At 35.3% G+C, this 16,168-nt stretch overlaps 1 protein-coding gene and 1 pseudogene across 4 annotated transcripts in view; one reads left to right on the top strand and one right to left on the bottom strand.

Moving 5' to 3' along the window:
* The window catches only part of FOXN2 (forkhead box N2), an 87,100-nt gene that overhangs the window by 46,185 nt on the left and 24,747 nt on the right, over window positions 1-16,168 (bottom strand). For all 4 annotated transcript variants that reach the window (XM_070429173.1, XM_070429170.1, XM_070429171.1 and 1 more), the window contains exons 2-3: window positions 12,583-13,133; window positions 2,777-2,883 (exon numbers count right to left, since the gene is read on the bottom strand). In XM_070429173.1, coding sequence (XP_070285274.1) covers window positions 2,777-2,883; window positions 12,583-13,119 — 644 coding nt within the window. In that variant the 5' untranslated portion in view covers window positions 13,120-13,133. The remainder of the gene's footprint in view (window positions 1-2,776; window positions 2,884-12,582; window positions 13,134-16,168) is intronic.
* Window positions 10,710-11,042, top strand: LOC139019412 (large ribosomal subunit protein eL33 pseudogene; annotated as a pseudogene).

Raw genomic sequence — 16,168 nt, 5'->3', positions numbered from 1 at the left:
GCAAAACAGATTAAGTTCCTGATTTTATTAATAAATATCATTATCACATTGAAATTTTTATATCCATGAAAAGAGACCAGCAATTTCTTCTTAAATCCAAAGATTAAAACATTTTTGGGACAAACTACTTCTGTTTTTTGGAGTTTGTGACAGTGTAAGAAATGTATTTTTCTAACTAAATTAAAAGTCTATTTTCTCCTCAGTTTTATATACACTGTATCTCATTCTCTTCCTCAGAATTACCAATTATGATACGAAAGGGCCACACAAAGGCAGGTCAGCTGGAACAATCATTTTGCCAAATAATGTAAAGGAGAAAATGTTTCTAAAAATAGTTAGGTGCCCTAGTCAGTTTGGCTCAGTGGATAGAACATCGGCCCACAGACTAAAGGGTCCCCGGTTCAATTCCAGTCAAGGGCACGTACCTCAGTTGCAGGCTCGATCCCCAGCCCTGGTTGGGACCTATGTGGGATGCAACCAATCAATGTGTCTCTCTTACATCAATATTTCTTTCTCTCTCTCTCCCCCACCCTTCCACTCTCTCTCTCTCTGGAAAAAAAAAAAATCAATCAATAAAAAAATACCCTCAGGTGAGGATTAACAGAAAAAATAAATTAAAAAGTAAACAAAAATGCTTAGTAATGTTTTAAGGTCAAAGATTATAACCTTTATGTTGTCATTATTTTATCTACCTATTTTAAGCCATTAATCATTTTTATTTACCTTTAAACATGATAGTTAAAAATGTAAACATGAAAATGCAACATATCAAAGACACAATGAAGTGTGTTTTTGTTGGTATACAAAAAATTGCACCAATTCTCCCATTTAATCTTTTTTTTTAATCCTCACCTAAGGATATTTTTTCCATTGATTTTCAGAGAGTGGAAGGGAGGGAGAGGAGGGGAAGAGAGAAAGTAACATCAATATGAGAGACACATTGACTGGTTGCCTCCTGCACCCAACGCATCCAGGCCAGGGAAGAATCTGCAACCGAGGTATGTGCCTTTGACAGGGAATCGAACCCTCTACCCTTCAGTGTGTGAGCCGATGCTATAACCACTTAAGTACACCAGCCAGGGCTCCCATTTAACCTTTAATTTAAAAAATAGCATAGCTAAATAAAACACATAAGTGACCTTCACTGAACTTATCAGTTTCTAAATTATCATTTTTATAACCAGAACATAAGCACCAACATTAACTAATAAAGATATCAACTCCTAAACAATGAAGATATAATCTGATAACTTCTTTTCTAGATTTCATTTGTAAGAATAAATCACTCAGTTCTTGTTACAATGATCCTTTTACTTACTAATATGGTAAACAAGCTTAAAATCTCTAAGAGTATCCTGGATAATAAAAGGCTAATATGCAAATTGACTGAACGGCAGAACAACTGGTCACTATGATGTGCACTGACCACCAGAGGGCAGACGCACAACACAGGAGCTGCCCCCTGGTGGTCAGTGCACTCCCACAGGGGACTGCCGCTCAGCCAGAACTCCTGAGCCAGGCTCACAGCTGGTGAGAGCAGCAGTTGGCAGGAGCCTCTCCCACTTCCTTGGGAGTGCTAAGGATGTCCAACTGCCGGATTAGGCCCGCTCCCTAAGCCATCAGTCGGACATCCCCCAAGGGCTCCCGGACTGCGGGACCCCCGAGTGCACAAATTTCGTGCACCGGGCTTCTAGTATGTACATAAATTTCAGCATTAGCCTTATTTTTTTACTGTATTTCAGCTACCTATAAAAGTTATCTAATAATATTTTAAGAAACTCTTATATGAAGCGGTGATAATTGTTGCAGCTGGGAGTTCTTTTAACTTTCTCCCTACTTTTTTGAATGTTTGAAAATTTCCACTTATTACTCTAATTAAAAAGGTTTAAAATTTTTCCAAAAATCACATTAACCATTACAGATAACTCTTAAAAATATCTTGACAAAATCTGGCATTTTTAACTCAAATGAATGTACATTAATACAATTCAAAAAGATTCTTTTTTTTTTTTTTTAATATATTTTATTGATATTTTTACAGAGAGGAAGGGAGAGGGACAGAGAGTTAGAAACATCGATGAGCTGCCTCCTACACACCCCCTACTGGGGATGTGCCCGCAACCAAGGTACATGCCCTTGACCGGAATCGAACCTGGGACCTTTCAGTCTGCAGGCCGACGCTCTATCCACTGAGCCAAACCGGTTACGGCATCAAAAAGATTCTAAAGGCTTCTCTAGAAAAAGGAAACCAAATCAGAATTAAGGAAGTCATATCATTTTCAGATGCAATTTAAAATGGGAAAGCTATAAGATCAATAGGAGTCACTGAGTTTGAAGGCAAAAGGCAAGGAAATACTTTACAACTGTATTTACCTGCAAAATCAAAACAAAATGTTACAATGACAAACAATCATCTTACTTAAACATTTTAAAATATACCTTTAATTTCCTACATCATTAGGTCAGCATTAGTATTGCAGACACTTAAAATGATTTAGTCTTTTGTAACTAAAATCATATAACTGTCTTTAGAGTTTAGTTATAATATATTTAGTACTGACTACATTTCCCAGAATTTATGTTCTTACTTATCTAATATCCTGTTTCCTAATAACACAAGTTAGACTATAAGTAAAACTGCCTTATGCTAATGTCTTATCCATAAATAACTGTCAATAAAAAAAAGGCCAAACCCCTACAATTTTGTTGAATTTCTCCATATCATACAGGGAAATCTTATAAAGCACCATTGATACTTATATGGAAAATCCTGTACCTTTCTGGAGATGTTAATGATGAAGGGAAAGGTTGCTTCTTCAGAGCTTGCATAAGGTTGGGTTTATATTCTGGATCAACACACCATAAGGAACCTTTCCCATTAACCTAGAATAAAATACACAAGAATTAATAACCTGGAACCTTGTGAAAATGATATAACCCCTAGTTATACGGTGACCAGCATGGAGGGCTGTACAAAGTGGCCCTCCACACTTTCCGATGTCAATAAAAGTTAGCCATTACTAGTATTATTGTTACTGAAAATTCAAAAAGAAAAGGAAACTTTCTATGCAGCATCATAGGGAATACTTTAGGGAATATGATACTAAGTGAGGCATCAAAGAATAATTCCTATTTCTTAATGGCATTAACAGCAAACAATTTAATGAAGATCATGGCAAATTCCTCAACGAGTAGTAAGTTGGTGACACAAGTATGGAAAAGACTCTTGTAAAAAATTATAAAAGCTTTGATTGGGTGATTCAGTTTGTTGTCGCGTCATCCTATACAGCAAAAGGTCTCGAGTTTGATTCTTGGTCAGGGCATATACCTGGGTTGCAGGTTTGATCCCTGGTCAGGGCGCGCACAGGAGGCAACAGATAATGTTTCTCTTTCACATCTATGTCTGTCTGTCTGTCTGCCTCTCTCTCTCCATCCCCCTTCCTTTCTTGCAATATATCCTCTGGTTAGGATTAAGTATACACACGTGCACGCGCAAACACGCAAACACACACACACACACACACACACACACACACACACACGAAAGAAGCATTAATTCCTTCTCTTAAGATGGTTAAGTTTCAACATTTGAGGGACTTCTGGATAATATGGCTGGCAATGGGCACACAAGCTCAGAGACCATTAAAATAAATAATCAATGTTAATGGAATCTAAAAATAATGGAATTTGTAGGATTCTGGAAACTAGAGAATCTATTAATAAAAGTGCCTACTAAATTACAAACGGAAGGTACCTAAAAGAAAGGCTTACTTGATTCATAGTTCCCATAATAAGAAGGAACAGCTTATGAAGAAGGTAAGTGAACAAGATACCTGAAGAACCTCATAATATTATCTAACATGCAGGGGAAAGGCCAGGCTATAAGGTAACTCCTTTGAATAGGTTTGAAGATACTGCATATTTTACCTCCCTCCTTCTTAAATTACACTACATATTAGTAGATTAGGAATCAAAACAGTCCTGCTATAATTAAACCTGCTTTATGTGGTTCCCCAAAATTATTTGACACAGAACCTCTTTATCCCAGGTAATATTTAAGAAGTTAGTGTTCTGTGGAATGCTGATGAGAAAAACTGATGTAATTAGCGAACTCTTATAGACTATACTTTCCAAATATTAATGGGAAAAAACTATAAACATTGATTATACCATGAAGAAAAATTAATTCCCTTTTAAAGATCCCAATTTTGGACTCGAACACAAAAGAAAATAAAGATTAACAATCTCACAACTAAGTTCGCTGACCACTTGGAAATTTATAACCATTTTTGGATTAAAAAGCTATCCAAACTAAAATTACAGATTATCTAGCATCTAAAGGTATAAGAAACATTGTTCTATCAAAACTAAGCAGATGTGGCCCTAGCTGAACTTAAAGGCAAATTTATATCCTCAAACACTTTCATTCTTAAACAAGAACTGCAATATCTGAAACAAGCTTTTGTCACATCTACAGGGGAAAAATAAAAAAGAAAATTACATAATATTTTATAATGTAAACATATTATATAAAATCATATAAAAAGAAAATTGATAAGTATATAAACTAAAAATTGGGAAAAGAATAGAATAAATTCAAGAGAGTTTTTAAAAACCCATCAGTATCCCATACATACTAGTTGAGCTGGTCAAATGAAATAACAGAAGGGCCCTGGCCAGATAGCTCTGTTGAAACATTGTCCTGATGTATATCAAGATTGTGGGTTCCGTCCCAGGTAGGGGCACATGCAGGAGTCAAACAATGTATAAATGAATGGGCGGAGCAACAAATCAATGTCTGTCTGTTTCTCTCTCCCCCTAATCAATGAATAAAAATGTTTTTAAAAAGGAAATACTGAAGTACTTTAGGAACTGTCATATCTCTCATTAACTCTTCCTATTAATTTTCCTATTTCCTTAGCTGAACATCTGTATCTACACATCCTGAACAGAAGCCCGACTACAAGCATATTTCTACAAATGTACCACATTCACAAACAGAACTCCTAGCCATGCAAAGAGGAAGTCCAATGGCAATCTCATCCCACTTCCCCAGAGCTAAAGACTATTCATACAGTGATTAAGAAGGCAAGCCTTGGAATCAGGCTGCTTACTTTAGAAACTGGTTCTATCACTTAACAGCTGTGTAACCTTTAGAAAAATGTATATGTTCTCTGTGTATTAGTGTGCTCAAAATATCTCTATATAAATTGTACCTACTTCAAGAATTACTTTATTATAAGTTAATTCGCATAAAGTGCTTAGAATACTGCCAGACATTCAACCACTCAACAAATGTTGGCTACTAGATATTTTTCTCCACAAATGTAAAAAATCATTTACAAGTATAACCTGTCCTCTTTCCTATGATATGATTTTCAAAACTTCCTCAGAACCTCAGAACTAACTCAGGAGATTAGTGAAATTCAAACTATTAATTTGTTAACCCTTTCTTTAATTTGATTTACATTCACAATTACTTAGACAACAATAAAATTTACATGTTTTCTGTTCCCCTGCTCCCTGTTATTTATATAAAATCTTATATAATATAAGCTATTATAATTGCTGAAGATTTGATGTGATGAATTCCAGAGTACTTCCATTGCCCTAAATCTTTTGCAAGGTAATATTAATCTATTACTGAGGCTCTTTTATCTTTGAATATCGTGTCATAATTATTATGGCAGAATGGCACAATGAAAGAACACTTCTACAGGTTTAAAAACTGAGGTCTTGCCCTAGGCTGTTTGGCTCAGTGGATAGAGCGTTCGTCTGCAGACCGAAGGGTCCAAAGTTCGCAGGCTCCTGCCCGGCCCGAGGGCTTGTGCAGGAGGCACCAATTGATGTGTTTCTCTCCCATCCATATTTCTCTGCCTTTCTCTCTCCCACTCTCTAAAAATCAATGGAAAATATCTTCCAATGAGGATTAAAAACACACAAAAAATTGAGGTCCTAAAAACAAAACAAAAAAACACTGAGGTCCTAAACAGTGCTTCTTGATTGGCTATGTGATAATCAACAAATCATATCTCTAAGAGTCAGTCCTCTCATGCATAATTTATCTGTAAAATAAAAAACCAGGCCATCACTAAGTTGTGATGAGATTCAAAGAAGGTAATTCATATGTAAGTGACAGAGATAAAAAATAAGTTAATACTAGGAGGATATTCTGAAATTGGCATATGTACAGTGAGAGATTATATGGTTTAATAACAGTATATTCTTATTCCTTTACTTCTAAGAGATGAGGTAGTTTTAAAAAAAAACAGTAAGAACAAAAGTCAATTAATTCCAGCCTGGCTGGTGTGGCTCAGTGGTTGAGCATTGACCCATGAACCAGGAGGTCATGGTTCAATTCTTGGTCAGGTCACATGCCTTTGTTTCGGGCTTGATCCCCAGTAGGGGGGCATGCAAGAGGCAGCCAGTCAATGATTCTCTCTCATCACTGATGCTTCTATCTCTATCTTCCCCTCCTTTCCTCCCTGAAATCAATTTTTTAAAAAGTCAATTACTTTGGAATAAGAAACAAAGTCAGGTAGTAAAGAACAAGGACTAAACTAAATTTAGAAAGGAAAAAAGCCCTTGTCTGAGGAAAGGTATGGTAATTGATGTAAGGCAGTGTTTAGCATCCTAGCAACTTAAATACATAGGAAAAGAAAAACCATGGGTGTCCTATCACACTGTAATATAGAAAGAAATATACCACATATCAGGTAAAATGTGTTTTTTTTTCTTTCAGTGGCAAGATACCACATGAACTATGCTAAACAAATATTTGAAATTTTGGGGGTTTTTTTCCCCAAAGGAAATTAAGTTTTACAAATATACTTTTAGATTAAATGATGGAACTTCTTAAATTAAATATATATTTAGTCACTTGGCCCAAATAATGTTTTGGTGGGGAAACAAAATTATAAAATGTTAGCACCCACAAAATGCTTTGCCCCCAAACCATTCCAGTTTCAGAGAGAAAAGATATATGTAAATTATTTTTGATATATTTACTAAGACAATTATTTTAATAATTCTAGCTATGGTCTATCTTGATATTTCTGAGATTACACTCCTAGACACTGTTTTCAAATTCTATTGTGAGAGAACTGCAAATTGTTTTGATAATGGTAAAATCGCTATTTCCTTGAAATAGCAAATTAAAAGAACTGATACTGAAAACTTGAAGTTCGGGGCAGTTAAGTATCTTGAATAAGGTCTCCAAATAACAGCCTGGTTTATGTTACCATGGCAGCACTTCCTTTCACTGGGTCTGTTCATGAACTATCAGTAACAAGAGATAAAACTATGCATTTGCTAATCTGTTTTAGAGTCTACAAGAAAAAGGAACTTATTTTTAACTAGCTCACTTCTTAAAAACTTGGCCTCTTCATTATTGTGCTTAGATGATAGAACAAATAATAAAGAGCTTTAGAAGTTAAGAATTGTTTTCAACTAAATTTACATAGAACAAGATAAATCTTTTGTGCAATGGAAACAGGAAATGTGTATTCTCTCATTTACTATTATGCATTTGGAAACACTAAGGCTTTTGGACCTATTTGGTAGAGAAGGATGAAGGTTCTGAAGAAATGAGCCAAATTTTAAAAAGATTTATCTTAATGGAAGTTGTAAATAATAGATAGGGAGAAGGGGCAACGTTCATTATTCCTGAGATTTTTTAAGTACTTGCCCCATACATTTTAGTAGAGTTCCCCCTCTTGACTACCTTTTCAGTGGTTTTTAGAACCACTGAATTAAAAAGAATTAACAAGTTAAAAATGGTATTCATATCTCTTGCTTATAGCATGAACTTTTACAGTGGTTAGCATGATTCCCCCCACCTCCCCCTGGGATTCAGCTATCGAAACAAGTCATCATCATGCAAATGTAAATTGTACTAAACCAGGTAAAATGTCAAATTTCATATTTCCCAGCTAAAATCCCAGTTATAATATTTTAGTTTGGCTTTATAAAAATGGAAAAAGTAGATATAAGGCTTGGATGCTAATGTTTAAAATGTAAAAACAAAAACAGAATGACAACCACAAAATAGCATGTCTAACTTTTATAATTTTAAAATCCCAAGGCAGAAAAATACCATGCCAAGATTTTTAGACCTGCCTTTTGAGGGTAGTACCTATGCTATGAATGATAGGAGAATCTATCCAACCAGCTATACCAATTGGTTGGGTATCATTACCACTTTGTAGTCTGACCTGGACGTTGCTATCTTGCCTTTTTCTTTTAAAATTAATCCTCACCCGAGGATATATTTTTATCGATTTTTAGGGAGAGTGGAAGGGAGAGAGAGAAACATCGATGTGAGAGAAACATCAATTGGCCGTCTCCCGCATGTGCCCTAACCAGGGTTCAATCTGAAACCTAGGTATGTGCCCTGACCCGGAATCGAATTCACAACCTTTTTTGGTGTACAGATAACACTCCACCCAACTGACCCATCTGGCCAGGGCCACCTTGCCTTTTTTTAGATTATCATCTCTACTCAATGATCAGTCATCAGAAAAGTGCTGTCAAGGTTGCCAAATTTATTTCCAACATTTAATGGAAGTAAGTATAACCTCCTTGCCTTCTGCAGATTAGAAGTGAAATACTGTCCTTCTGAGGCATTGATTTTAAGAAGTATTTCATAAATTAAAAAATCCATAAACCTTCCTAATCCTACTTAAATGTGTCACTTTCTGTATCCAAATTTCAGACACTTAAGCAAAGTGGTCTATTAATTTTTGTGATGATCGTCACCTATGATTTCCTTTCCTTCCACCCTAACTTGTGGTGATAGCCTGATAATTTTGTCCCAATATGTAACAATTTTTATACTTATCCTCATATTCCCTATTATCTGATAGCATGATTTTTTCTTCTTTGTCACACTCTCCCTGTACTTTGGACTCTATGCTTTCCTGTTTGCTAGCTCTTACTTCCTTAATTACTTTCTTTCTCTGAGCATTCAAAAACACGCAGGTTAATTATATAAATAATGCATACATTTAAAATTTATAGACAAGAACAAGTCCCTTTTGATCATTACCACAAATCGTACCACATTGAACACTTTATTCTACAGCTTTTATTACAGATAATACCACAGTGAATATTCTCACATACATCGCCTTGCATTCAAGTATGAATGTTACTCTAGGGGAGAAATCAGAATCTGATCCACTAGATCAAAGGATAAGCACATTTCTATTTGTAATAATTTCTGTCAAGTTGCCTTCAAGTATGATCATATTAATTTACACTCCTTTGTAATCAAATGTGTGAAACTATTGATATTGTTTTATTTCCCCATGTGTTCCTCATCTAATTTGATACTATCAAACATTTAAAATTTTTTGCATTCTAATAGGTAAAAGTGGTCTTTTGTTCTTTTAATTTGTCTGTCCCTGATTACTAGTGAGGATGAATATCTTTGCATATATTTATGAGCCATTTGTATTTCCTCTTATGAACTGCCTGTTCATATTCTTTCCCATTTTTCTATTAGGTTTTATTTTCCTTACTAGAGGCCTGGTGCACGAAATTCATACATGGGTACGGTCCCTAGGCCTGGCCAGCGATCGAAGTGCGAGCATCTGAAGTGGAAGGGCAGGACCCAGCTGACCTCTGGGCCCTGAGCAGACCCTGGGCCCCCAGGCCCCCGCATGCCTCCCTCCACCTGAGTCACAGTGCCTGAGTCCCCACACAGAGATGCAGTGAACACGGCCAGACACCGCTCTCTCCCAGCCGTCCTCGCAGACTGGCTCCTGTGTGAACCCATGGAGGGCCCCAGCGGCTGCAGCCTGGCTCACCCGAAAAGAGGCCGCACGGGTGTGGGGTGGGATCCTTTCGGGCGCCCGGCACCTGAGACTGGGGGCTTCCCCAGTGTGCGCGCCCCAATCTAATAAAAGTAGAGGCAATGTCTACTTCTGGGCAGAAATATTATTTACCTTAGTCCCTACCAATATCTTACACTGACATTCAATCCAAAATTATGAAACACACACACACAAAAAAAGTCAACAAAACCAGACCCAGAGATGGACCAGATATTGAAATTATTGGACAGATACCACAACTATGACTAATATATTTATAGATCTAGTGGGAAATTTTAGCAGAGAGATGGAGAATATTTTTTAAAGGTAAGTACAAATGTTAGAAATAAAAGGTATGACAAATTCTTTGTCAGGCTTATCAGCAGAATGAACACAACAGAGGAAAAAGTGAACCTGTATAAAGAGCAATAAAAATTATCCAAACTGAAATAAAGGGAGAAAAAATAGAAAAAGGGGCACAGCAACTAATAGGTGAGACAACAGCAAATGGTCTAACATATTTTTACTTAGCGCCTCAGAAGTAGGAAGTGAGCCAAAAGAAATATTTGAAGAGACAATGAGCAAAATTTTTCTAAACGTAAGAAGAAAAACCAACCACAGATCCATAAACCTCTGAAAAACCAAAGTAGGATAAAAATAAAGAAAAACACAACTAAGTACGTCATAGGCAAACTACTGAAAAGTAGTGAGAATGCAAAGAATCCTAGAGGGTAAATAACTGGAGTAGGTTCCACCATATCTCAAGGAGGCACTGCTGGGGCACAGAGGCTCTGCCAGGCATTGATTTTGATGGGTTCCAGAAATAGGGAGGACAGGATGGAGGACTTGTGGGACTGATGGCCTGCTGGGAACAGGACTTCTATAAGGACAAATATGTCTGGAAGGCTATGGTCCAAGGCCATTTTTGCTGGCTATAAGCGGGGTCTCTGGAACCAGAGGGAGCACGCAGCTCTTCTTAAAATTGAAGGTGTTTATGCTCGAGATGAAACAGAATTCTATCTAGGCAAGAGATGTGCTTATGTGTAGTACAAAGCAAAGAACACAGTGACTCCTGGTGGCAAACCAAACCAAACCAGAGTAATCTGAGGAAAGGTAACTTGTGCTCATGGAAACAGCGGAATGGTTCGTGCTAAATTCCGAAGCAACCTTCCTGCTAAGGCTACTCGACAGAGAATCCGTGTAATGCTGTACCCCTCAAGGATTTAAACTTACTAAAAATAAATAAAATGGATTTGTTTTCCTGTGGGGGGGGGGGGGGGGAAGATTCCTAAAGACAGACAGATAGCTAAAAAAGAAACATAACAGAGGAACAAAGATAAGAATGCAGTAGACTTCTCATTAGAAACTAAAGACAAGAGAACAACATCTTTAAAGTACAGTAGTTCCCCCTTATCTGTGGTTTTACTTTCCACAGTTTCAGTTACTTGCAGTTAACTGCAGTCCAAAAATATTGTTTCCTCAACCATTGATATCATCTGCTCTTGACATCAAACTATCAAGATTATCGTGGTTCAATGATCCAGGATCACCTAAAGCAGGTGATTCTTCTCTGATGTATGGTCAGAAGGTCAATAGTAGCCTACCACTAAGTCACAATGCCTACACCATTTATCTCACTTTATCTAATCCTGTAGGCATTTCATTCACAAAAATAAGAGTGATTACAGTAGAGTAAGATATTTCAAGAGAGAAAAAGAGAGGCCATACTCACATAACTTTTATTACAATATATTGTTGCAATTGTTCTATTTTATTATCGGTTATTGTTATAATCTATTACTGTGTCTAACTTATAAAATTAAACTTTATCATAAGTATGTATGTATAGAAAAAAATAGTATATTCATATATATAGGGTTCCATACTATCTGCATCCACTGGAGGTCTTGAAACATACTCCAGCAGATAAGGAGGGGACTACTATACTTAAAGAAAGAAAACCGCCAACCTAGAATTCTATAGCCCTCCTCCATAAAACGGTTGAAAAAAATATTTCATTGCTAGTGGACCTGAACTACAAGAAATGCTATATAAACTTCTCCAAGAAAAAAAAAGATCCAGATAGGACATCAGGATTAGTCAAGTTTTTCTGTAAAAGTCCAGATAATAAATGAAATGGTATAATATTATTTGAAGGTAGAATGTGATAAAGATATATATAGAGATACATGTATGTATATACCTATATATACATACATCTCTCTCTCTCTCTCTCTCTCTCTCTCTCTATATATATATATATATATACACACACACACACACACATACACACTGAAAATTATATAATAAATTACTAAAAAAATTTAAGTAATAGTTAATAAGCCAATAGTAGAGATAAAATTGAATCATAAAAAATATTCAATCCAAAAGGCAGAAAAGTGGAAAAGGGGAATAAAAACAGACAGCAAATAGAAAACAAATAGCACAGCAATACATTTTAATTCAACCTTATCAACTGTGTTACTATACATGGTCTACATTCCAATTTTAAGGCAATGGTTGCAAGACTACATAAATAAGAATAATATACTGATAGTGCTAGAAACACTATACAAACAGAAAACTGGACCATTAAAAACACTAATTTATGTACCTATGGTAGACTGAAAGCAAATGATGAATATAATTAAGATCAAGCTGAAGTAATCTGACTTGGCTATTTTTGTCTTTGATTTCCCCATATTTTAAGGTCTCAATGTTAGCTCTCCCCAACCTCCCCAAATATAGCAATGTTCATAATACTGACCTTGCCATGGCTTCTTTCCACTTTCTGAAAACATTTATTCAGGGACAGATTATGTCGAACAGAATTCTTCCAGCCTGTTGGTGCAGTAGCAAAATATGGGAAGCGGTCCAGAATCCAGCTATAAATTTCTTTGACAGGCAGACATTTATTTGGAGAATGCTCTATAGCCATATAAATGAGAAGACTAAAAGAGTATGGGGGCTTTGAAGTTGCTGATTTTTTTTCTGGGTTCTGGTAGCAAGATGGTCCTAATGATGGCATATCATCTCCCTCTATGTCATACAAAGGACTAACAATTGGAAGACCCTCACTTCCAAAGCTGAAGTTTGTTAGAAGATTAGTACTTTCATGAAGCCAGTTCAAGTTTGTGAGTTCATCATCTGCTGATTCACAGTCCATTAGAGTGGCCTTTGGCCTGGCAGCATCAACAGCTTCAGGCAAGCTTCCCATTTTGTAAATCTGGCTTAATCCTGCAACCTTTTCAGCTCCTGGAGTTTCAGCTCTCTTTTCTGGAGTCATTCCAATTATTGGACCCATTTACTCTTATAGTTCTGCAACAAAGGAAATAATTATCAATCAATGTAATGTTTAAGATTCTTAGGCTCGTGAAAAAATAGAATGCATATTTAAATATCCCCAAATCAGAGAAATTCTGCAATTATCCCACATAATATTTAAGCATAGTATTTATATAATTAAAATTTACAATATGAGAAAGAGAATTTCATATTTTTTGATATGGCTATAAATAATGCAGCATTATAATACCATATTGTATGAGTGATATAAACAAAATTAAATAATGTATTTTGAGTACTTAAACAATATTCCAAATAAACCCTTTCCTGAAATCTAAAATATTATAAAGAGAGAAACCATTTCTCATATTTTTACATTATGTAATACTATAACAATATTTCTTATTCATCATCAGTAAAATTATATTTTTTATGTTATTTCTTTTGTAAATTCCAGTGTTTTTACATCTGCATTCTATATAATCTCCTCAAGTACTGAGACTGTAAGGGTGACATTCTCTTAATAAAGTTTGAAATGTTACGATATTTTCAAAGAGAAAAAAACATTTCTAAACTATTTGTTAGTATTTCTATTTTCTCAAATGACTTCTCTTTTGCTTTTTAAACACACTTCAACTCAAAACCCCTATCATGGGAGAATAACTGACCAAAGAAGAAAGTGATAGAGCTAAAGTGCTATTTAATTTATTTAATGATTCAGAAAAGTACCTCATTTCTGAATTCAGTGAAAAAACTTCTATGTTTTCCATCAGTCTAGTCAATATACTTATGCTTATATAACTGAAAGATAAGTATCTCCAAAGTTTTCTTTTACTTAGAATATAGCTGGCAGGTTATCCCAAGAATTATGAAAATTGGTCAATTTTAGATGTAGAGCAGTATTTGAATTCTGGTAGCTACTAGTAGATATAGTCTTAGAGAACTTCATTTTCAATAGCAGTAGTTAATAATTTGGGAGTCAGCTATTTATTATATCTCAAGTAACCATCAGTTAAACCCCATAATGTAGGCACTATTATTAACCCAATTTTATAGATAAGGAAAATGATTCAGAGAGGTTAAACATCCTCTTTGAGGTTGTCTGGCTAGCAACTGGATATGCCAGAAATTAAACCCAGCAGACTGACTTCAGAACCACTACATTATCCTGGTGACAGTATATATACACCATTTTTTATTTTATCATTGTTCTCTCCATAACCAGTTCTTATCTCTCTCACATACACCTATATCTATAACTTCACACACCAAGACACTGTAAAAAGGAAAAGATCAAACTATAATTAAATTGATGTCTATTTCAATTAGTAATGAAAACCACGCACACATAAACATATGCACATGTGCATGCAATAAGTCTTCTACCCATAGAAAAACTTTAAAACTGTGATGGATGAGAATTATTTGTTGAAGAAAGTCTTGTTTCCTTTAAAAAATATATCTTAGTATTTACTGTCCAAAGAAGGAAATGACTAATTTCTAATGGTCCACTTTTGCCTTTTCACCTATATCTCCCTCCATTTATCTTCAATTACATATAGAAATTAGAGAGTACCAAATAGCACTGACTAACATTTACTGAGATTTTACTATATTACAGACACTATTCTATGGGCTTTGAAATGCATCATCTCTACTTACTCCTCCCTACTACTTAGCTCTATGTATCATCCTTTCTTTTTGACTGTGAATTCCAGAAGGGGCAAGAGTCTTTTACTTTTGTATTCTTAATGAATCTTAACAAAATGTTGGGCATGAGTAAGCAATCAAACCATAATTATTTAAAACTGAAATTAACCAATAATCAATATACATGTCTATTCTGGACCAAGTGCTATGCTATCTACCTTTAAGAGTTATTTATTTTTGAAACAAATTCTTACAGAGAGGAAGGGAGAGAGATAGAGAGTCAGAAACATCGATGAGAGAGAAACATCGATCAGCCGCCTCCTGCACATCTCCTACTGGGGATGTGCCCGCAACCCAGGTACATGCCCTTGACTGGAATCGAACCCGGGACCTTTCAGTCCGCAGGCCGACGCTCTATCCACCGAGCCAAACCGGCTTCGAAACAAATTCTTAATGCTAAGAAACATGCTCACTGGTAACAATCAGAAAATTGAAATTCATTGTTTATAAATAAGGAAATGGAAATGAAATAAGTCATTTGCCTAAGTTCTAAAGCTAGTAAAAAGGAGAGCCAAAATTATAAATCAGGCTGAGTTCAATACTCAAGTTTTTTGTCCATTAAAGTACACTCGATCTCTTAAGGAATTTATATTTTAGCAACATTATCTAAAACAAATAGATACTGTTGACAGATATGAGAATATATAGTGACAGAAACTAATTTAGATGGTTGCAAATATATGTTATTTCTCTGAATTACAAGTTTAGAATAAAATCTTATTATTTGAAGCTATAAAGTAATATTATGTCATCAAATATGTCAAAGATTACAGCCAAACAAAGTTAAAAAATCAAGTACTGGCAGTGAAAGGCTAATATGCTCTTAGGTTTGAACTGTCACTGTATTTTCAAGGAGAGAAGAGGAATGTTTCTGAACTATCATTTCAGAATACTCTTCAACACCATTCACTTAGAACACTAAGTCTATCACAGTAAATAGGCAAATAATCTTTTCCACAAATATTTCTATACAAATAAGTATATAAATAGAAAATAAATGTAGAAAATATTCAACTCCACTGATCACAGAAATGCAAAGCAAACAAAATGTGATATTAAATATGATAATTTAATACAGTACCTAGTATGCGATAGGCACAAATACTAGTAGTAATAAAAGTAATAGTATCTATTTTTGCCCAAATTAGCAATGGTTTACAAATATATACAATTTGGGGCAAGGGCCTCAGGCCATTTTGGACAGCCACCTGGCAATATACACCTAGAATCATTAAAAATGTCATATTCCTTGACCCAGTAATTCCACTTATGAGTCACTTCAGTGAAATAATCATATGTAAGGTAAAAGATCCTCTCTTCTCTTTCTTCCTCTCTCTTACACAACACACACACAGATG

The sequence above is a fragment of the Myotis yumanensis genome, unplaced genomic scaffold (genome assembly GCF_028538775.1).
Source record: "Myotis yumanensis isolate MYYU_CA2020_CCGP unplaced genomic scaffold, mMyoYum1.0.hap1 SCAF_11, whole genome shotgun sequence".
Lineage (NCBI taxonomy): Eukaryota > Metazoa > Chordata > Mammalia > Chiroptera > Vespertilionidae > Myotis > Myotis yumanensis.
The sequence above is the reverse complement of the archived record's forward strand: the minus strand, read 5'-3'. Positions and strand labels throughout refer to the sequence as shown.